This window comes from Morone saxatilis, unplaced genomic scaffold (assembly GCF_004916995.1).
Source record: "Morone saxatilis isolate NCDOM2014 unplaced genomic scaffold, NCSU_SB_2.0 Contig22, whole genome shotgun sequence".
In the NCBI taxonomy this organism is placed as follows: domain Eukaryota; kingdom Metazoa; phylum Chordata; class Actinopteri; family Moronidae; genus Morone; species Morone saxatilis.
Genome location: NW_023339785.1, coordinates 9,823,512 through 9,848,305, shown reverse-complemented (window position 1 = coordinate 9,848,305; position 24,794 = coordinate 9,823,512). Strand labels below are relative to the sequence as shown.

At 40.7% G+C, this 24,794-nt stretch overlaps 1 protein-coding gene across 7 annotated transcripts in view; it reads right to left on the bottom strand.

The window, feature by feature from the left end:
* The window catches only part of diaph2 (diaphanous-related formin 2), a 354,389-nt gene that overhangs the window by 260,982 nt on the left and 68,613 nt on the right, over positions 1-24,794 (bottom strand). For all 7 annotated transcript variants that reach the window (XM_035669470.1, XM_035669472.1, XM_035669476.1 and 4 more), the window contains one exon: positions 1,593-1,732. In XM_035669470.1, coding sequence (XP_035525363.1) covers positions 1,593-1,732 — 140 coding nt within the window. The remainder of the gene's footprint in view (positions 1-1,592; positions 1,733-24,794) is intronic.

Here is a 24,794-nt window from a genome sequence, read left to right as displayed (position 1 = left end):
CAATGTCCCTTTGTGTTAAGCTTAGCGCATCATAAATCTGTCTATGGTTCCTTATGTACCACTAGCTTAAGTTACATTGATAACTAACTAAATATCTTTGTACATCTGTCAGTAATATAAACCAACATGTCATGTGGATACCCTACCCCTTTTTTTTAAAGTTGGTTAAAGCAGGGATGTAATGGTGATGCTGGCAGTAGCACACAGTTTAAATGAAAGCACCTTCTCAGGCCATGCGGTCTTTTCTCTGTGTCCAGGGTGAACATAAAAAAGTATTCCACTTATCTGATGGCCATTTAATATGCACCATTCATTGATTCACATTAAGGAACATCTCCTCAACAGCGGGCTGGTAAATAATTTAAAGGATCCGCTGTCACTTAGGGTTCTGTTGTACTAGGGCGACCAAATTAAAATTGAAGATCCCATTTATAGGAGGGAATGCAGAGAATTTGGGTAACACATTGAGACAGGGCCTAAAAAAAAAAATCAGTGAGGCCTCCTAATGAATGGCTCGAGAACCAATCAAGGTTCAGTAGGACAGAGCTGAGAACCACAAAAAACTAAAATAATGAATGACAATTATATAACAGATGAAAGAAAAGAGTGCAGCCACTGGACATTTTTACTTTGGAAGCTTGCTTATTGTTGCTTATATATTACATGCTTCTAAACGTCTCAGAATTGCTGGTTTTCTGATGTGTAAAACTAGACTTCCTATTTATTAGAGTCTAATGGACAGCGTGATCTGGAATGACTCTCAGTGACTGTGTTCGTTTGGCCAGCTACACCGCTCTCTCTCTGCTTGTTTAGGTTGGTGCTGTGGGTCTTTTTTTTCTAATGTAGCTGATCATTCCACATGGAACACATTCAATGAGGTTTCTTTGCAAATGGCCGTCATGTTTTGATTGAAACTGTTTCAGAGAGGTGTTGATTCAACTTTATGATTGAAGTGAGGATGAGGATGTAGTAGTTTCGACCACAAACACAGCTAAGTGATTCTTCAGTGGAGTCACGACAGTGTTTATGTTCACATTACAAATACGCAGTGTTCCTGTTTTTTTCAGTAAGTTTCTGAAAAGTGTAATCAGGACCACAGAAAAAAAGTCTTCATTTTACATTAAAAAACTTTCTTATAAAACATATGGTTTTAATATTAGAGTCAGTGACCAGTAGCACGATTATGTTTCAGTATTTCCAGCAGGGCAAATCTGTTGTGTGTGCTAATAGTTGGTTCAACAGGATATTTTTATACAGCAATGTCCAGAGGAGAACTTGAGGATAACCAACCAAACACAGCGATAATGATGTTTATCCTAATCTGTGTGACTGTAAAATCTAAAACTGTAGAGACAGTTGATCCTTCACAGCAAGCTTGGCATCATAACACTTAGTATCTGTTTTCACAGCAAAAAGAGACAAATTTAAACTAAGTCCTCATTTGATTTTGACAAACCTATCATCATGCCAACTCAAATAAGAGCTTTGAGCTGTGGTATTTGTATAATTAAAAAAAATTCACAGGTACAAGGCACTGTCTGCAGCGTTTGGAAAAAAATAAAAAAAATAAAAAAAACACTTGAGTTACTAACCTGACAGGGTTGCTCGTGAGAGACACTCTGAGGGACTCCAGGCAATTAAGCAGCTTGTCTTCTGTGATGCCAGAACGCAGCTCATGGACATATTCTTGGGATGAAAGTGTACACTCATGCTTGCTGTTTCTTAGTCCACCCTGAAAACAAAACATCAACAGGACAGTGAGATTAGCACTGACTTCAACACCCAGAGCGATGTGATGAAAACAGCAATCAATAACTTTGTGAGCAGCGTTGAAAGACAACCATGTATTATTTGCCTTAACATCATCTTCCTAAATACATACGGTGCTGTAAAAAGGTTAATGAACCATTACAGACCAATAAAACTCTGAGGAAACCTTTCCTGTCAGAGGATTTCATATTGCTGAGTGGGTACATTCTGTTCTCAGTAGGTGTAGATGTTCAAAATTGGATTCTCTCAAAAGATGCCAGTGACAAAAGCTGATAAAAACTTCAGTGTTTTAGAAAAAGGGATGAGTCAGTGTCTAGAGATGTGTTAGTCAATTTCTTTTTCTCAATCAGTGAGCACTCTAATGATGGACTGTACTCACAGAGAGCCAAACACAGGCTCTACATGCTATCGGCAGCAGGTCCTGCTTGAAGTAAATGGATTATTGTGTATAATCTCCACAGAGGGCTCTAGGGACATGTTGCTACACTGATGCTTACACAATGAGACTACCTATTGGCAGAAATACACACACTTACATCACAGCAGGGAAACACACATTTACACACTCACTCTCCCAGCACACAGTGAAGTCAACATTAGGCATTAGAGCTACAGCTTGATTCCAAAGTTATGGACTGATCTAAATTGAACAACAAAAACACAAGTTGAAACATTTGGCTCAACTTTGTGACCAGCAATGTATAGAGGATTCCATAACTGAAGATTAGTTTGAAAGCAAAATGGTTTTATTTACAAAAGATGCCATAAGTTAACCAAAACTATAGGGTCTGGAGACCTAACCAAGCAGAACATAAGGGTGGGGGAAGTCTGGGTCAGCCACACAGAGGGCCATAAACTAAAAACAGTATATAATAGGGTTGGGCAATTGGACAAATATATTTATTTTTTTTACAGATTTTTGGGCCGTCATTTTATTTTGCTATTTTATTGGTCTGCCTCCAGCAAATGTGGCACACAGTGACAGACATTCAGAGGCACGGTACACACACTGAGCCAAAGAACGAGCGAGAGGAAAAGCAGCTGTAGATGAGTATTTTCACATCTAACTGCGGTGAATTCAGGGTTTATTCTGACTAGTTTGACGACGGAATACAGTTACAAGGTGATTCACAGAGGCTACAAACAAGACTCCAACTCCGGGGACACCGCAGGGACAGCCCGGGAGAGGCTGGGAGAGGAGAGGCATGAAGAGGGGAGAGGAGCGTGGGAGGTCAGGGATCAGAGAGGCAGCGACAGCGCGTAGAGCCAGAATATTTTCACATCTAACGCTGCTAGACAGTTACAGTTTAAGTGTGAACGTATCGGTAATCGCCGATTGCTGGACTGACGGTGGACGGTTTGGAAAATTTTGAAATATCGCTCAACCCTACTGTATAAACTAAACTATAAAAATACTGGACTACTGACAGTCCTTTAAAAATTAACACAAAATATAGCAAAAGAAACAAAGGCAGGTCAGAAAGGCAGCTTTATCTGAGAGCTGCTGGGTGGAGGAGGGGCTTTAAAACCCTGCACAGGTGCGACAAATTAGCAATTAGGGCTGGTAGGCCACGGCTGCACCTGTTGCTTTTGTAAGCAACACCAAAAAGCACTAATGGCATTCCACAATTAAGATTTGATTTCACCATTCATTTTGTTACAGTATGCATAAATGAACCATTATATTTTTTTTTTCTATCATCATTCTCTGCCATGGCTTTAAACATTTTCATCTGTTCTGGTGGCAGTAGCAGTTGTTCAAAAAAAGTAAAATCTCAAAGCAAGCCAAACCTGAAAGTGTATTTTCACATAATTGTCTAGTTTCCAAACTATAGTTTGATTTTTAATAAATCCATTTTTTGTGCTTCAGTCCTTTGTCTGTGTTTCTCAGCTTGATCTATACGAACACTTATGCCATTCATCTTTTTCTCAAGCACTGTTTGGTGAATGTGGAGGAGTAACTGGCTTAGCTTTTATCTGACTGAAGGTAGTTATTAGGCCACGGGGAGAGGTAAGAAATCTTCTCATTACTATCTAGAGTTTTCAACTGTTACCTACCATAAGACTCTTTGTTGCACATTTCATTTTTTATATGTTTTTTGCTACCGACAATAAACAGCTAGACAAAAAAAAAACTAAAAAAGAAAATGATGAAACCAAATATACAGTATGTGAAAACTCAATCAGACAGAGAAGGAGGTAAAGACAGATACTCCTGACACTCATTAAAACCCCAAGGTGAAATGTTGGGACTTTGAGTTTGCAAGGTTCAACTTAGACAGCGATGCAGAATTGTCTTTATAGTAGTATAGGTTCAACCATGACAACTACATTTTTCTGCTTGTTTAAGTGCTTAAAAATTCAATGAGCTTTTAATCCCTGAGTGGCACTGCTTATTTTTTTTTAAACAGACACTTGAATCAGTCCTCCGAGAAAAGTTCATGTCATTCATGTTTGACTCACTTTTTAAAAATGTACTCAGGAATTTTATCATAAATAGTGAGTGAACTGTGACTGAATGTGTGTGTGTGTTTCCCTGCATCTGCCAGCACACTGCTTCTTTCTTTAGACTCTGAATTCTGAATCCACAATCTACTTTATTAACTTTAATATGTTCAGAGCTTCAGTAATTAGCCTTTTTAATCACTGCATAATAATCATCCATTGTCTCACTAAAAAGGGTTCACAGATAGAGTAGCAACCAAGGTATGCCTACAAGGGTTACTCGTGAAGATGTCTATAAAAAGATGTATGAAAACATTCTGAATTAATGTCATGATATGATAATCAGCCAATCCAGGCATGATGAAATTATTAGCTAGGTCTATTTTAAGGGTGCCTTTTTAACTGGCCAGCGACAACAGATGAAAATTTGGCTCCTGCTAAAATTAATTCAGTTTATTTATAACACATTACCTGTCAAATAAATGAATACAGTACATGAAAAAATATGCTAACCAAATAAGTATACGGTTCTCGTCCACAGATGAATTTTGTCATAACAATACGGTTTTAGAAACTAAGTATTCCCATTTCCAAGACTTGTCGGTGTCATTTAAGGAGCCTTAATATGTAGAATAATATATCAACAATATGGCATGCAATAAACACATACTAGACATACTGTGTCTAGATCAGTGATTGGTTCCCAAACACGAGGCTGGGACCAGCACTGGGTCGGCTAACAAACACTAACACTTAAAAGTTTCTTTAAAGGAAAAAGTTGTGATTTTTGAGGCCTAACAAGTGTTATGTCCAAATGTTAGAGACACTAACCTTTATTTGGGTTGTGATACGCATAGGGAACCTCTAGTCCAGACTCTGTATTTGTATCAGAACTGTATCTGGACCATTAGGAAGCTGCACAGATGTCCCTTTCTGCACACCGCATAAAAGTGCCCATTAATTTAAAACACTTTTAATAGAATGGGCTTATAGATCCTTAAGGGGGATCCTTCTCTATTGAGAAAGAGGCTGAAACTACAGTTTCCATTATCCAGTAGGGCCAATACTCCCTGGACAGGGACCTACCAAAGGCCTGGGACCAGAACCATTTAAACAGCTGAATGGAACAGTGAATCACATGTGTCCGATCCAATCATGCCAGGAATACAGGAACAACCTACAGTGCGTGTACTGTTCGGAGGAAAGATTAACAACAATCGGTATTTATATTCTCAGGCTGAGCATTGTTGGGGGACAGTGTAATATGCCGCTTGTCCACAGAAAATATCATTCTTGATTGTTGCACTCACCACAGCAGTCAAATCACCAACTCTTCTGCTGTAGAGAAGGCGAGGGTTTTCAAAACACAATGCTGTCTGCAGTGGATTGGTTTAGATGAATAACAAATGCTAAAACAACCGAGTAGGGTAGACAGTGGAGAGGCAATATGTCAGCGCTGTGCTGAATAAAGCCTGAAAGGTAATGGCAGGCAAGATGTATTAAAGTCAGAATGGTGGTTTTCATGCAAGTCTGAAGACCAATATCCTGCCATTTGGCCGAGGCTTGACTTCTGAGGTTGTTGGCGCTTAATGAAATGTACTCCACGGTATTGTCAAGAACAGTTCAAGTTCAAAATGAGCTCAAACTTAGACACCATTAATAAAATGTTACCATTCAGTAAAATATGCAGTAAATATGTGCAGTTTCGGGAAAGAAATCAGACCTAAATAACAAATATTGACCCAAAAAAGCAAGAGAATATACTGCATGAGAACAATTCCAAATGTAAATATGCTTCTTACATCACTGTGATTCAATTCTAGGATAATGGCTGACCAGGCGATTACATTTTCAGAACATTACTTCCTCAATAATACATACGACAGTAAGAGAGAAACACATCATCCACTTTTTATTTATCTTCTTACCTCTCAGTAGTTCCCAGCAGGCATACCACTATGCCCAGAAAAGCTAGAGCTCTGGTTTCACCGCATGCTCTGACCTCTAGAAACCAAAGACACTGACCATAAACTGCTTTTTCATGACCCTAGCCCAAATCAATTGAATCCTTTGGGATAATATCAACATTACACCACCAGACTGGCAGCAGAGAAACAATCTGAGGATTAGAAGGAGGGGGGCATTACCTGCTGGCTACTGGGTAATAGAGTTTTCCCCTTCAGGCTCACAAAAATGGTCAACAGAAGAAAATGGTCAAAAAGAGACCCTAGAGAAAGGGAGTGAGGGAAGATGGAGGGATGAGGGAGAGAGATGTTGCGTGGGTAGCGTGTGATGAGGTAGTAAGACGTAAACGAAGCAGAGGGAGTGTGAGGCATATGAAGAAGGCGGCGTTGGGATACAAAAAGAGAGAGAAAGAGGATGGGGGAGAAAGGGCAGGGCAGAGATATAGAGCATCAGGAGACACTGTAACCTCAACAGTAGAGGACAGATGCAGCCTTTTGACCACAGCCTAGAGCCTCATCTCCTGCCGCTTATTGAATCCCCTATTTGTCGATAACAGTATTTCCTGCCAAAGAAAATAGTGCTGGGAGCAATTACTTCAGCGAGCCTGTCAATTTCATTTTGGGGGGTTAGGGGAGCATTGAGGCTCAGTCCCTCCTCCTCTATCACCTCTGTCTCCCCTTTTCTATGCCATGAGGAGTGACAGAGTGCTGTGCCTTCTATCGAGGGCAGGGCAGGGAGACAATGCCAAGGCGGCTGCGCCTCCACATGTCATCTTCACCTGTAATGAGCCTATAACAAGCTGGCAGCTTACTCAGTGCCCAGTACGCTGCACACTCAGGCAGACTGATAGATACATTATTCAGCTTCTTTGTCAGCTTACTGGAAAACCGCATGGCGGCAATGTGTCTGGCCTAGAAGCAAGAGCTGGGAGATAGCTGATTGCCACGGCTTCTTCCATTCAGTCTGCCTTGCTACCTCTCCCTCTCTCCCTATTTCAGACACATGCACATCCAACGCAATCTTCCAAACAATGTCTTCCCAACTCTCTTATCTCTTACAGTGTTGTGTGATGAAGAGGTGCAATTAGCAAGTGATTCAAGAACAGAAGAAGAGAAGTACTGCACTCGTGTCTCTGTAATTCATCACAGCATGCGATTAGCATGTTACAATGATTTTAGACGGCCAGCATGAAAGTCCTCCAAAGCTTTGTGTCTGAATGTCTGCTTCCCTTACAGCAAAATCATGACACCGGTGTATTAATTTGAATGACTTGACTCATTGCAGCACTGCATGCTATTTAAATAAGGGAACAGATGTTACTATCAGCTCCTTCTGAAGACTTATTTTAAGGGGAAGCAAATACGTAATAACAAAGACTGTATCAGAAAGAAATCCATTGCATACAGATGTTTAGTTAACACTGCTTGTGTTACTGTTCTGAACCAAATGGTTTTCTACACAAGCCATGAGTTTGATTGTGATTTTGTTGAGAGAACAGATGGCTTTGCATGGCCATTCTTGAGGGAACACACAACATAATGTCTACAATACTGTTGTCAGGAGGTAATGAATAAAAAAATATTAAGACAAAAACCCAGCTCCGACCCCACACTCCCAAAAAAGTCACAGACAAAAGTTATGATATAATGAAAAATCTAATTACTCCTTCTTTGTGTGTAATTAATGAAAATTACTAGAGCACCCTACTGCTCTTTGTAAAAATAATACAGATACAATCTGAGCAATTAGTGCATATCATGCTGTATGATAGCCACGTTACGACTTAATTTCCTGCTCATTAGGGGTTGGTAGATTAGTTGAGAAGAAAGATACCGAAAGGATAGGTCTACAGACAGGTAGCTCCATGTGTCACACCCTTTCCCCTATGGTGCATACATGACCTATGAACAACACTGTCAACTGTGCAAGGAAATAAGGTTTGCACGCAACAAACACAAACATATACGAGATGCTGTATAAAAAAGCAAGTTCACATTTAAGGAAATCGAAAGTTTGGCATGATTTGGTGGCAACAGTGGTAAAGGTCAAAGGGAACACGGATCAGTTGAGATGCTGGTTGGCTGGACAATGAGTTTTCCCTAGCCCTACTTAAAGGACAGAGTCCTGCTGCCGGCAGATAAGACATTTCATCTAGCCACCAGGGCGCAGGGCTCCCAGCTCAGTGGGGGATTTCCCACCAGACCATGTGGCCAAGCATTTCACCCCTTTCTGTCCAATTCAGTCTTTTTACTCCTCCTTTTTTTCCATTCTTTTTCCTATCAGTCTGTCGCTGTCTCTCACTCTGTCCATAGCGAGGTGTTTTTAAACCCTGGGTGACAGCTATGAAAAAATATGTGTATATCTGTGCTCACCGGGGGCTTTTTCTTCTTTTTGTATTTATTTTCTTCTTTTTGTACTTATTTTCTTCCTCTATCTTCTGCCTGTTGTGGTAAAAACAAAATCTAGAGACAGATTTCTTCTCTCATGTCTGTGCAACTACAACTTGCTGATAACAGAGACACAATTAGGGCCTACAACATTCTCTCAATAATCAGGCTAGTGGCATTACATCTTGTGTCCAGACAAGACAAGCTCACCACCACAGAGAGGCAGACTGCGAAGAAAACACAAAAAGAAACAATGAGGCATTAGGCTGGAAACAGCTTGAAAATAACACTGCAGGGTTCACTTTGTAAAAAACACTGGGCAGTGGCCAAGGCATCATGGTGTTTGTGTGTGTGTGTGTGTGTGTGTGCTGATCTCCAAGGTCTGACGACATGTAACACCCAATGACAACAGCAACCACAAAACCTAAAGATATTAAACAATTCCATTCCCCTTTTATTTCAACACAAATTGCTCACAATAGTTCGTAAAGGCGATTCAATTACAAGCAGGAGTCTGCTGCTTCTATATTTATGTGTGGCGAGTGACTGTGTATGTGTATGTGTGTATACGTCAATACATTGAAAGGTCAGATATAAAAAAAAATATGGGGCAGCTCAACCATGGGGTTGAATAGATAGGAGATTTATTTATTCAAAACTAGAATTTATACAGGAATATGTTTTTATTAAAGAAAGGCCATGTTCTTATAAATGGGTTTTAAACTTTCAAACAAAACACTAAGCCCTCTTTTTTTGTCCTAGAATTATTAACTTGTCAGTGCGCAGTCATGAATAAACAGAACTCAAATGAATTCTTCAGCCCCATCAGCAATAACTACATCCAGACAGCTGAATAAAAGACTTTTTATTTTTGTTGGGGGTAGCATAGAAATAATAAAAATGTAATGTCCTTATGGATTGTATGTTTTTCATGGGGCAACTTTAAATGACAAAAACATTCAATATGATTATTACAGTCATTCAACAAAGAAAATCCTAAATGCATTGTGTTGCATGGCAATCGCTTGGCAAGTGTTGTGGTAACAATAATGATGAATAATAATAAATAATAATATTTTTGTTTATCCTGCAGCACTTTTGTTGCAACCGTTCGCCACTGAAATCCTGCCAAAGTCGGAGTATAAGTCAGTTCAAGGTTAACCTGTTTGTGATACTTCCACCTTGACCCTTACTAGACTACCAGAACAACAAGGGTGATTGTTTTTACCTCTCTGAAATGGCACACCTCACCCTTTCTCTTTCACACTTTTAACTTTAGCCTGACCCACGCCAGACAGTTCAGGCTTTGAGGAAAGCGCACACACACACACACACACACACACACACACACACACACACACACACACCAAACATGTCCATGCTACTGGCTGTGCCTGAGATGTGGACAAGGGGAGGGCAGGCATCGTCAGCAAACTCCCTTGGCTTTAATCCCATTGAAAGTTGACCTGCAATATACCATCATTAGTGTCTCAAATAGTAGCTGAAAGATGTCCACAGTGATAGAAGATACAGTCCAAGAGAGCTGGATTCCTTGTCATCGCATGACCCAAGCACTCATTATCAGTAAAGCAAGGCTGAAATCAAAACCAAAGTCTGCTTCCTGGCTGAGTCACTGAACTGAACCTCCAAACTTCTACACAAATAAAGCAAAGACCGTGAACCGCTGTAACCCTTTTGACCTAAGGAGATTGGAAGATGAATTTGAAATGCTTGTGTGTCAAAAAGAAAATAATATAAATGAAACACAATCTTGAACACTCAAGGACAACATCCAGAATGAAAGAGTGAATTACCGAGCACTGAGTAAGGTACTTACACCACACTTTAAACACCACCCATGCCACTATAAAATGACAATACTTCAATAAATTCCTTCGAATGAAGAAATATTCCTGTCTTTCCCCAATAATTTTGATAGGTAGGGTAACTGCATTGTTTGTCCATCAAAATTAAAACACGCTGCACAACTCTTCACCAGTACACCATGATTTTTTCATCCTTCCTTTACTGAATAAAGCATGGTGTTCTGGATGGCTAAAATTCATCTTGGAGTCTTCTAAGTTTAAAAGGGTTGTTAAAATGGTTCAGTTGCTTGGATGTATTTGCGCTGAGTGAGTGGTTTTTGGAGTTTCAGTTTCACACAGCCAGGAAAGTAAACTTCGGTTTTGATGCTGCATTCATCGAATAAAGCATGATGCAAGAAGACTTGTGCCATGTGCTTTAAGGTAAACTTTTTTTGCTCTGGGTTCCAATGTATGTAGGTAAGTATGCACTTAAATTAGAGTTATGTGTAGCATGAGTGTACTGCAACATCAAAGAGCTCAGAAAATCTAAATCAAATAGATCATTTTGCTTTGTGTTGATTGTTGAAATCGAATGAAAATGAAAATAGATAAGACTGTAACATAGTTGTTGACAGTGTTGGAATTACTGTGTGACTAGCCTAAGAGGAACCAGCTCATGGTTATGATAATGTAGGTACGGGTTTTTGGAGCTCCAATTTGATCTGCTGCTTTAAGAGGGAAGAATTTAGGCCCTGGAACCTTAAAGCCTGTAGCCACCTGGGTCAGAACTTTGGCCTTGCCCTATTGATTCGTACAAAGCAACTTGGACAGAGCACAAAGGACATTTTCGCACCCAAATGCAAGTAACACTTGAGCACATATCCCGAAGCACACACACAAACACACACAGTAAATACACAACCACACCCACACACAGTGGGTGTCACACATTGTTAAAAAATGTACTCGGATCTTACTCAATTAACTTCATTACTCTTTTTTTTTTTTTTTTAATAATGTGATGCATTTTGGTGTGTATATTTAACTAAAGGCCATTAATGCCACAGCTAATTAATGCCTGACAAGAGGGAATGTTGTAAAGCTTGAACCAAAATTTCTCAGCATTGTGTGCGCGTGTGCGTGAGCATGTAAGTGCACACATATTAATATGGTTTTACTCTGTTCTCGCTTGTGTACCGGTGTTCGTGCATGTACGTTTTTTTGGGGTTATGTTTGTGTGCGGTGCAGAATATTCCCCTAAGCAGTCCTCCCTGCGCTTTGCAGGACTCATGTCTGCACTGAATTTCAATGACACCTCTATAAAGATAGGAGCAGATGTCAGCCAGCTCGCTGAAAGTCAGGTAGAAGAGAGTGAAAAAAGTAGAGTGAGTAAAATTGAGTGCACACTAGCTGCAGAACAAAGTCTTAAGTTATGTGTCTATTTTCAGCAATGTAATACAAGAATAGAGTATGATTTACTGTAAAGATATAACATGACAGAAAATATGTCTTTTAACACAAAAAAACAAGAAAACTGTAAAAGACTGAAAGTCAGCTGATGGAAAGATTTTTGTGAGTTGAAGATCATTACGGACACTTATGGATTTTTTTCTTCTTCCACTAAGTCAACCTAAAAATAAGCCCTTGCACTGACTCACCCACACTGCTTTCGAGATAATGCACTACACTCCAACCACTCACCAATCAATTCAAGGTCAGCAGGTGGCTCGATATTGTCCCAAAAGTTCCCCGAAAGCACAAAGACATGAAGTATTCTATATGCAGATGAAGTGAGAAAGTAGTCAAATTTCCACAGTTATGTGGAAGTGACAAATAATGACAGGAGAAAACTTGAAAGGCATGTTAAGCCATCTTGGCACTTGTTTTCCCCTCATGTTCTCCCAGTATTGTGGTGGAGGGGGTTATCAAGTGAGCTGTTAAGCAGGTAAAGTCACACAGGATCTAATTTAGGCTTTCACTGAGGTCTCTGCTGCATTGATTGCAATGTGAAGGCCTAATGAACTCTGTTCTCTTGTTTCCAGCTCTGGGAGTTTGGGTATGAAGCCAAGAGCTGCAACTACTGACTAAAAGTTCCAAAAAAGAAAATAAGGAAACAACACTGAAATAATGAATAAATGAGAAAGAGTACAGACGTTGGTTTTTAATGTGTGTCCTGTTTTATGCTTTTTCGTCCTTCTTTGCCAACCCTCTCCATAAGGGACTGACCTTGATAAATCATACATGCTATGGGAGCAAACACGCTATGGGGGCAAAAGGTCCAGCTTGGTCTGATATTCTTCTTTTCTCCTTTGTTTTCCCCAGAGAGCTCAGCTAAAAAACAACCCCAGTACCTAGAATAAACAACACTTCAATTACCTGGTTGACTTATACAGTTGCGAGAGATTGGGCGTGTAGACACACCGTGAGGCAACAGATCACAAGTAGAACCCTCAACCAGTCAGAGGAGCGGGTTTAAGTTTGTCTAGCCATTTTGAGGAGGCACGGCTAAGCCTGAAAGCTAAGAGAGAGCTACAAAGGGATTGAGAATGATAAGAACAAGAGATATTACATAAGGGGTTTATTATCTCACATGCTTTAGATATTTCTGAATAGTTTATAAACACAGCCAAAGATGCACACACAGTGCATGCTCAGACATGCACAGTCACGCACCGTTTGTTTTACACAGGGTCTCTTTGTGGTGCAGTTAGTGGTTTTGTTTTAGGTGTTGTGTGGTGTAGTGTTGTTTCTCACAGATGCAGTCCTTTGTTAGGCTCTTTAGGCTTGTCAACACTGCACTAAAATTCACATGTACTGGTTGGTCAAATCAGAATAGACTCTGAACCCTTGAAAATGGCTTTATAAGCAGCTGTCTTTATTTCAGCAAGTAAAAGAGATACAAGACTAGCGCGGGTGGTTAAAGCTTGATGCAATGCTGCACCTACTGAACCCATGTCTCCATGGTGGCAGGAGGCTCTCTGTCTTCAACATCTACATAGGAACATGCTGCTGCCAGCAATGGGGACAACAAAGCAGAGCTTCTGCTTCCGTCTCCGCCATTCTCACCAAATGTGACTGCCCTGCTGCACCTGCTCAGTACTGATGGTTACTCTAATCTATGCTTTTTTTAATGCACTCCACAAGTTCAGCCCCTTATAGGAGTATATGCACGAACGTACGCACGCAATGTATGTTAACTTATTACGCAGTATATAATTGCCACATAAAGCTATGTCCTAGTTCTGTCAAACGGCTGTAATGTAGGCATGTGGTTCATACGATTAGCTGAGGAGGACGTTGCAGATTGGTTTCAGTCTGTTTCTCTCCTGTTATTGAATTCTGCTTTGCTTCATCGCCCCTCTTACCACTTGTTGTTGGCCTTTTGTTGGGCTGCTTGTGGCACTGTGTGAGGTCAATCAGGCTCTGTTGGCTTAGCCTTGGCCCTATGCCCCTACTACGAAAGGGTGCTAAAGTGGCGATCCAAACCCTTACATGACCAAAGGTCACAGCGTTGTTGTTTTACTGGAGCCACAGAAGGGAGCATCCAGCTTCACCTACACAGCCTGCTAATAGAGGAAACCTGTGTAAAATATAACAAAGGTTATGCACTGTAACCCTAATGCAGAGACCTCTAACCTTCACTTCTTGACTCACTGACCTTTTGGATGTAGAATTAGACTACTTATACAGCTTGTCCCAAGGAAAGGCGGGTGGGTCCATCCATTTCAATTCACAGAGTAGACCAGCCTATACAGCCAGACAGAGTGAAGCCTGTGCTAATAGAAGAATTGGTATAATTTGGAACTTTTCTTACTGTGCTCCTGAAATAATGTATACTCTTATCAGTACAACACACAAAACAAACTACCCGTCATTCCTTGGTTATCCTCTCTAACCTGAGAACAAACTGACTGAAGAATGTGCAATAAATAACAAAGAGGAAAGAAATAGGACGGACAAAAACTGAGCTCAGGTAAACATGATTTGGCAGGGACATTAATGATGTCCAATCCCTACACAGGTTCTGTGGTCAGATTCTGATGGAGAGGACAAGCGTGATTTACGACAATGGTGGTCCTGGGAGAATAGCGATGGGCCTTGCCAGAAGCAGAATGACTGGTATGTGATTGTGTTTGTATATGTGTTCATGTTTGTGTTTACAGTGCTGACCCTCAACTTGGACAGGATTGTAAATGGGAGTCGAACGAGCCCTTACCAGGTACCAACACACATGAGTGTGCACACAAATACACATTGGCATGAACAAACTCACAAGAAAAGGCTCTGCATTTCTTGAACCTCAAAGCAGTGGGTTGGGTACATTGGATTTAGTTATTATTTCCAGGGCGGTCAGCTTTGATCTCCTTCTCATGTCTGTATTGGGGTCGTCTCATCTCTAATAACCACAGATACATTTCCTCTCTCTTCCCTGTTAGCTAGATAAATAGGATTTCAAATTGTCTGGTGCTACCCCATCAGAAGAAAAACATGATCTATGAAATATCTTCCCATGAAAAACCCATACTGAGAGATTATCTTCTCATCACATAGACAGCACAGCTAACAGATAAGGGCGAGAGGGGTGATCTGTACCGAAAGAGAAACATGTTGTGTATGTCTGAAGGAAGTGGAAGCGTGTGTATTTATGTGCATAGTTGTTGTTTGGTATGTGTTTGTGTGCACGTAAATAGAAAAACAGCTAAGATTTAGAGAGAAAATAAGAACAATGCAGTATCGATGTGTGTCAGCCGTTTATGTGTTTGTCTCAAACCTAAAGGGGCTCTCCTTCTAATCAAGCATTATTAGATGCATTCACATTGAGGTCTCAGGAAACAAAAACAGTTTCTTCTAATATCCACACTATTACTTTGTCTCCATCGAGAGGCTGCGGCCCATTCAATAGTAGTAGAAATACCTATTCATCAAGGCGTCTCTGTCCGGGCACTGCCTAATAACAGATGGAGAGATCTTTAACTGCCTGTAAATGAATGCTCCAAACTTGAGAGAAAGCACTTGCATCAGCACAGCAACAGCTAAACGAACTCTCTCCCAGGTTGGGCTTGACTACTCCAACAAAGCAAGATTAATTTGCCTGTTGAATTGAGGCCGATGCCCCAGCCATGGCATGCTGCCTAGCTGATGTTGAGGTGCAGTGGTGCCTCCCATGCACCAGGAACATTGGTATAATGTCAACAGTGCAGCATTACAGGGAAAAGAAGAAACTGGCCTCCACAGCTTTAATGAGAGTAAGACAAAATTCATTTCTGTATCTAGCTGGTAAGTTTCCACCACAGACTAGACATATACATTTACATGTAAGATAAATGGATGGTCAATGAGACAGATGGCCAGAGATATGCAGCTAGAAGTAGTAACACATGAGTGTTTTAGGAAATGGTATGCTAAAAGTACCAAACCAACACGAATATTAAGATTAATAAGAACTAAAACAATTATAGCTCTGTTCAGGTGCTATGACACAGGGGATGTTTTAGATTGCACTGAGTAAAAGAAGGTTATTATTAAGTGGACTATGGTGAAGTCCATTAGCAAAAGATAAATTAAATAGATATTGCAAATACAATATCCCTGGACTATAGTGATATTAACATTAACAATAAAATAGATGTACCATTGAAAAAACTAAAAATCAGGAATACAGGGAACCCTATGTGACCTCGGGTGAATTAAATTCAATACGTCAACCTATTCAAAATGAGAATATAGCCAGTGAGACTCTGCTCTGGAAATTGAGAGAATTGCTAAGCAAGGATGAAATGGAACAAGAAATGTAATTATTTTAATAATGGCCACTTGTCCCCTCATAAACACACACACACACACCCATACACACACACAACTGTGTCCTTGTTTGTCAATGTGTATGTCTGCTCGTGTCTGTGAGCTAAACTATTTGAGACACTATGAAGCTGTACCTTTTCAAGCAGAGGGTGCTGGCTTCCTTTTCTGGATTCTTTTTTTTTCCCCCACCTCTGACAGGTGTGACCTTTCGGCTGTGCTGGTAGCGGCCACTCTCACCCCCCCAGACAGTAGGCCTGGATTAGTCACCATCTCTGAGGATTGTGGCGCCTTGCACGAATGCGCATGTGAGGCCCAAGCTCTCTCCAGCATGGCCGAAGGGCCTGCTATGAAAAATAGAACACCTAATGCCTGGAGATAGAGACATTCATCAAAGAACAGGGCCCCTGCCTGCCTGCTTTGTGTGCTGCCTTCCCTCCTTATTCTCTATTCAGTACTGAGATGCAGAAACAACTCACTTATTGGAGAGTCATAAAAGAGAGATGGAGAGTTTTATTATTATTGCTGTAAGAATGTAATATTATTTCTAGATCTTTTTTCCTCAAAAGAGTCCCTTGTTTTTTTAACAACCATTCCCATGCTTCAAATGATCTCTTATGTTTAGAGGAAAATAAGGATATCAGTCACATCAGAGTAGACATCAAGAGATGGGTGCGTATTTTGCGTTCTTCACCACTCAATTCAGCACAGTGGGGTGACTCCATTGGCCATCTTTTGAATGACAATTGCAGAAGGACTACTGAGAATACCAGGAGGGGGCCAAAAAATACCCTGGGAAATGGTAGCCATGCCAACTGCCGCCGAGCAGCCAGACCAGTTAACCTCTGCAGTGAACTGCTAAACCCTGGGGTATGGCCTGGTAATGACATCTCTTCCTCTATGTCTTCTCTCCATCTCTGCATTCCTTACTGTTGATCCTGGCAGGTCACAGAGGAATACTATGGTGGAAGATCCTGCCCAATGTGTGTTCATGCCAAAATATAACAGGACATGAGGAATGACTGGCTTCTCTTAGTTTATTCAAATTCCACTCTACCAACCAAGGGGTTTGTGTGATACTGGGGGGGGATGGGATTTTCTGCATTGCCTGGAAGACATGGTAATGAGAGTGAACTTGTGAAGCAAGGAATATAGACAGCTCAGAAACACAGTTCACACATTTAGATCAGGGAAGATCATATGCATGTCAAAACTCATGTGGTATTGGTATTATCCTTCAAAATATCTACCACTCAAATTCTCCAATTGCCATTGCAATCGACAGCACTCTTCTTATGGAATGGAAGTAATGGGTTAAAAAAAAAAATGTTGACAAGCAATGGCCCAAAAGATTGGGCTTCTTTCAGCAGGTGAAGGTGATTTTTCACACCGGGCCTGTACATAACAAACACAGCAGACTATGCCAAAGGCTAGCCAGCAGGATTTCAGATGCACACACACACATACACACACCATATTTCTTAGTAACACTACAGCTCCAGGTGCCTCATGGGGCCACTGCCTGCTTTCATCCTTCCATCTATCCACCCATACCCCTGTCTCTCTGATCCTCATCTTTTCTCTCTCAAAACCTGAGGTTTAGATGGGTCTTCAGTGTGAGAGCTCCTGCTGTCATACATAGTTCTTCGAAGAGCAATAGGGAAAGGGAAAAAAATCAAAATGAGGCAATACTAAAACATTTCAGCAGTGCAACAATCCGAGAGTAAAATCTCCCCCCCTATTGTTGTATACAGTAAACAACCCATGAAGAGGAACTGCAGAAGTGTAAAAGCACTGTTTCACTAATAAGAGCGGACACACTGCAATGCTGTTTCATGTACCCAAATGTGTCTGTTTGCTCAAGTGACTGAACATTGCATCAGGCATGTAGATTGTGTTTGTGTATGTGCCTTTGTGTGTACGTTCTCTGCCAACGCCAAGGGCCTCTCTGACGTGGGGGGTAAAATGCTCTTTGAGAATGGGATTTAGTGACACACAGGCAGCTCTGGCAGGGCTGCTTCAAAGCGGAGGCAGGCAGAAATCACTTCTGTACATGTGTGCTTTCGATGTGGATGTGTGCACATGTGCATGTGTGATGTGCGTTTTTTAATGGATAAACCCACTGCCGCTCCAAAGGAAGTTCATTTGAAGAGCTTCCCATGGCAGTCAGCAGTACAGCATTGTAAAGAGAAAAACAACATGCTTGAAGGATTTCTAATATTACGAAATGTATGTCAGACAAGAAAACCAGACAACAGAGCATGGGAGGGGGGAGGCAAAGTGGGTGAGGTTAGGTGAATGAGTGGGTGAGGCATCACCAGAGTGAGTAATCGCGTAGCATCTTCGGTTGCAGTGAACTGGTAATTTCTCCAATGCAGATTCTGTCTTGAGACAACTGCATCAGGGGTAGCGCTATCAGAATACATGACAGCTTTTCTTTGATGCAATAAAGACGCATCAGATAAAGGAGGATTTGACCAGGTGAGCGCTTTTCAGGGTTGCCTGGACTCACCCACACAGGCACACGATGTGTATGCGCACACAAGATCTGTATTTTAACCATACACAATCATGATCTGCTGGAATAGTGAAGTTCAGCACCATTTATTATTTTGTATGTGAGGTCTAGTTGCGTATGAGGAGACAGAGGTAGACGTGTATTTTTCCAGTGATGTACCTCGCAACACACACACTGCATCTCTTCTACGATGAGCAGTACAAGCTATGGGTATCTGACATAGAATCACACCAGTGTGTAATAGAACATGAACATATTACTTGCCCCAGAGTCACTCGGCGTTTCATCTCATTCCATTTGGTTTAGCTGACCGTAACTCTGTCTGGTTCCATTGCCCTTGACAGCCACCGCAGACTGATATGCCTCCTCCAAGAGACTGATGAGTAGGCAAAGATTGCTCAAACTTCTGCTCAGTAGGCTACTCTCTGCCAGACAGCCAAGCCACCCAGCCAGCCAAGTTAAGAGATTTATAATTTGATCGGAAAATTAGTTATCTAAATTTGCCTGGTGACAGAGACAGGATTTTTATGATTCTTCCATACAGACAGTTTTCTGGGCTGCCTGAAGACTGACAAGGAAAAAAGTGAAATGAAGGAGTGTGCCAAGATGCCAACCATAAAATTCCATCAGCCAGAGGACTTTACTGCTCCGGGCCCTTGCCCAATGGGCAAGAGGAGACACGCAGAGAGAGAGAGAGCAGAGAGAGGAGAGAGAGAAGAGAGGAGAGCAGAGCGGAGAGAGAGAGAGAGAGCAGAGACGAGACGAGAGCAGACGAGAGGAAGAGAGAGAGAGAAGAGGAGAGCGAGAGAGAGAGAGAGAGAGAGAGAGAGAGAGAGCTACGAAGAGGAAACAAATGGGAAAAGGAAGAGGATTTACGATGGGTGACGCTCTCCTTTTAACCCCAATATTTGCTAAGAGGAAAAAGGATGGTGAAATTACATTACGGGGGCCACGATCAATAACCACAAATATTAAATAGCCCCTGAGTCCTTCTGCCTATACACATGGCTTTATGTGGAGCAACACAACTTACAGCTAGCATTAGCTGCTGTAGTGATGACAGACGTGTTCCTGACGCAACCAAGAGCTACTAAGCATCGTGGCCCTGCCTTAACTTTATCTTTCACAGGTCACTAGTAAAATACTATAAAAGCCAAAGCACGGTCAATAGTAATGAGAGGAGACATATTCCAAGTGGAGCTGGTGACAGCAAGTGTATCAGCAGCCTTTCCCACCACTATCTGCCTATCAGTGGGTGAGCAAGGCCATGCTGGAGATTAGGTTTCAAGAGAAATGCGGTGAGTGAGTATGACTTGCCTGTCACTGCATCTACAAACACCTCAGAGAGTTGTCACAATAATGGAATTTTTGTTTGGAGGGATGGTGGAAGCAGTGGGAACACAGCACAGAGATAAACAAGAATATAGGCTCAGCTGTCAGTACAGATGTGAATCGGGACACTAGATTATCAAATCTAATTCTACATCAGGAGAAAAACACCAGTACTACAATTTGTTCAGGATATCATGATCAGTAAGTGATTATGTGGCCTTAATATTCCAGATTTTTCTTTTGGCTAAACCTAATAGAATACATTTCTGTTTGACCCCACTCTAAACACGTCTGCCATAAAACCAATACTAGAATCAATTTGTCACCACTCAATATGCACAAGTAGAAACAAGGGCTCAAAACAGCTGTTCTAACCTCTGAGCTGTGTGTATTTTCACTGCCCTATCCATATTTAATTTTTACTTATGGAACACTTCATATCGATTGTGTTTAATCACTTCATAGCACAATCCACAGAAATATAGATTGGCAATTAGTTTTTACCCCGTGCCTCTCTAAAAACAATGGAACTTTGCTTTTAATTTTCAAGTTCCTCACCGAAGTATTTTTGCCTTGTAACAAGAGTGCAAGACTTGGATGATTAACATGCAAAAAGGTGCATTCAACTTGTTATGCACCAGTGACAGCAATAATGTCCCGCCGTGGACGCAAAATCCCTGGGGTTTAATCACCTCAATACAAAGACTCAAAAGGAAGAGTGCATCCTCATTCTGTGCAGGAGTAACATTAGCTCAGTCAGGCTAAGACAAGCATCACATTCATGGACTAACAATGGAACCAAGCGCTGTGGTAAATTGGCCTGTATAAGCCCCATAAACCATTTCAGATCATGCGCAACTGGTTAGTGGGCAGACATAATGAGGTTTATCGCATTGTAAATGCACACAATTGGCCCTGTTTGGTAAAATACGACGAACGCACATGGGCATTGGGGTGTGAACCTCTTTAAGCGTCTCTAAGAATTGTGGGAGCGGTAATGCCGATATATGCTTTTGCTAAAAAGCTATCATTATCCAACATGCAAGATGATTTGAAAAGCTTAAGTAATTTATCGAGTGTATACCTCAATCAAAACTCAAGGACTCACTCCTCTCTCTGCTCTTTGTGCTTGGTATTGACAACATTTGGCATTTTTAATGAAGACTTCCTTGAATCCCCAGGATCTGAGAGAGCTTTACTCTATTTCCCCAGGTGAGCGTTCAGTGCCGGCATGAGTGAAGTGAATGCCGTTTCCCAAATGGCACTCTGAGAACGCACCTGGACTCATAATGGAGACACCCACACTAAAACAATGAAGCAACTGACAACTATCCTATGAAACTTTTCAGCATGGGTTCTATTTAAATGTGATGACAATAACAACCAGAGGAAAAAAACAATACAATGGCAGATAAACAAGTTTGTGAATATTAATGTCGCACTTAGCAAGATCTCTGCCCTGGCAACACTATCAGAAACATCCAGGCCAATTAATTAGAGAACGAAATTTGACCTTCAAGGTGCATCCACTGCAGTTGTTTGTTGATAGGAAACAAGGACAGATTTGTTCATTTGAGATTAGAGGGGTGGGGGGTGGAATTAATGGCTGTTTAATATTGGATGACATTAGGATGCATTTGTTTAAAACTGGGCAAAGAAACAACAGAATGAGCCACATGACTGGTATATAGGGGGACAAGAGTTAAATAGCCAATAAAGCTATAGTTTAACCCCCCATCAAGTAACATATTGTTAGAGCCACAGTATTTAAAAACATACCATACTAATACACACACATATCACTAAGACACAGCCATGTAAAAACACAAAGGCTACTATCCTCCTAAGAACATCAATTATTCAGACATTACTACATATTAACCAATCTTACATCATACTTACTAACCACATTAATATAATATAATATTTATTACAAAATAATCTAGTACGGTCAAGAAATCCAGCAATCACAAAATAAAGACAAGACAAAGTAGAAAGAGTAAGTCCAATATCACACAGCACAAGAAACAAACTTGAGGTCAATATAAATATATAAATATATATAAAATATACATCACAGCCCTAAAAATCCTGACTAAACATCTCTATTTATTATGATTTCACTTGTGGGCACTATCTCTTAGCACTCCCAAACCATACTACAGACAAGAATAAATCAAACATTACCTTGGAGAAAACAACAGATACTTTGCTTCAGTAGCAAATCCAGCAAGTACAAAAAACAAACTAAATACAAAACATTAATAAAAAAACAGGGTTCCCAGCTCTGACTTATGTTTAAAACTAATATGTAATAAAGGCAAACACATTTTTCTGTATCATTACATAAATTCATCCATTGCAGCTACACTGGATTTGTTTTTTGAAGGTAGCTCATAGATGGTACCAAACATTAGAAGAATCTTGGTTTCATAGTTAAATTGTGACATCAGGGTGGAAAATGGTTGAAAAATAGTTTTCATACATCTTGATTAAATTTGACACAAGTTGAAAACTCATTTTTGCATGCCATTGATTTTTATGCCAGTATAAAGTTAAAATTAAACCTTCAAATGTCTGCACTTTAATAGGTGGGATCAATCGGTTGCATCGCCCGTGCTCAGCTATACTGTAAAACCCATGGACACTGGGAAATAAATCAATATTTCCTGACATGTAAAAGCATGTCCAGGATTCCAGCTTTTACTCACCACTATTTATTATATAGGCATATCATGCTGTTCGCACACTACGTCACGACGGGAAAACCGTTCTTTAAATATACAACAGCCAGTCTGGTGGATGTATTATTCTCCTTCACTTCCCCTTGTTTCCATATGCGTACCGTATGTGTGTGTGTGGGTGCATGTCTGAATGCACCTGAAGTGTTTGTACTTGCACACATTCAGATTTGAGTTCACAAGTGTGGTTGTGTGTACTGTATGCATTTGAAAAGATGACAGGTGGTGGGAGGGTAGTAGATCTTTTGAGACTTGTCACAGTGTTCCGGTTTATGAGCCAATGACAGCAGACACACACCCATCCACATCAAAGTTTATTACAGTTCATCACCTCCCCACCTGCAGTGTAATGACATTTAGCCAATCCTATAAAAATCCCAGGAAACCTGTGGGTATAAATCAATGCCTTTCTACCTTTCCAGCTGCTGCTCACATCCATTATTAAAGCTTCCACATCATATTCAATAGAGTATGAGCATGCTCCTATGATAAGCATGTGTACAGGTATGTATTTATGCCTGTCTTGCCCCCAAATCTGGCTTGCGAGACCAAATAAATAGACGTTAATACACAGACACTGAGCACATACACATATAAACACACACAAACAACACACCATACTGTAGCATCTCCCAAAACCCCCCAGCCCCGTGGAAAAAAGGATAAGTGTGCATCTCAGCTGACAAGCAGTTTACATTAAATCCCATTCGTTTCATCTAGGCAACCCTGGTAAGTGTAGGGTTTGTTGCAACCCGGTGCAGGGCTGCACCAGCTCCACCTTGTCTGGGACAGGGCTTTATCTGTTTTTTGTTTGCTTTTTAAAGTTGCCCAAATGTGGACATTTCCAATCATCTCTCCCTTACCTAATGCCCTATCAGAAACAGATGTAATGCATAGATTGAGTCCAAAATATGGACTGTAATGACAGAGCTGCCTCTGTCATTACAGTCGTTTCGTTTGAGTGATGCAGTGTGTGTGCAAGCTTGCTCGCGCACCTGCACACATGCGCCAATATGTAAGCTTGTGCTTGGCTATTAGATGAAATGAGGGATTTGGTGCGTGGTTCTTAAAGCAGTCAGTGACTACCCTCTGCAGGCTGGCTGAAAGAACGTCAGGCTGGGAGCGTAAGAGAGGCAGGGAGACGGGAGAGGAAATGTTATATGAAGGAGGGTACAGCAGGGATTTAAATGTTGATGCACAATCATTTGACAAATAAGAAAAAAACATTTGGTTTCAGTTTATTTTTGATTATTGACGATCATTTATCAACATCATTTACTGCGATGCCTGATGGCTGTTTGTATTATTTTCCAAAGGACACATTTTTAGAACCATTTACCCAATTGATGATCTTTCTGCTGCTTTTTGACTACTTACTGAAAACCATTATTTAAAATGAGCCATCATAGCACACAAGCACATTATCAAAGGGGAAATATATTTTCATTGTAGCTGCATTGCACACATTTATGTTGTTAAAGGAAAAATGTTTTCCTGTGGCAATCTGTGTCTCAAGTACAGCTCATTTACGGCATTTTTCATATTCAGCACATTCTAATGTAAATGTTAGTTCCTTTCAAACATAAATACCAGAAAAATGATGATATGCTTCATTATAATCAAATCTGAACTACTTAATGGAAACTGACACAGGTTCAGAGGTGTTTATGATGGTTTTGATAATAACATAATCAAAATTTCAAGGACCAAATAAAGTGACATAACAAAATTCAATCATCATTCATTTGGCAACTTGAATCAGGGCTGTCTTGATACCTGATTGCTTAAAATGACTATTTCAGAACACATTGTATGTCTTTGAGCTTCCATTGTTAAAGGAATAGCTCAATTTCCTTCAGGACTACGAGGAAAACATGAGCAAAACTGAAACTATCAACAAACAAGAAAGCTAACCTATCAATACCATTGAAAGGTATGTGCACATCCACTCTGATTTCATTTCCATCTCTGTGAAGATGGGAGGTACAACAAGCTCTATTCCCCATAGGTTAAACAATAGCTGTTGAAGAAC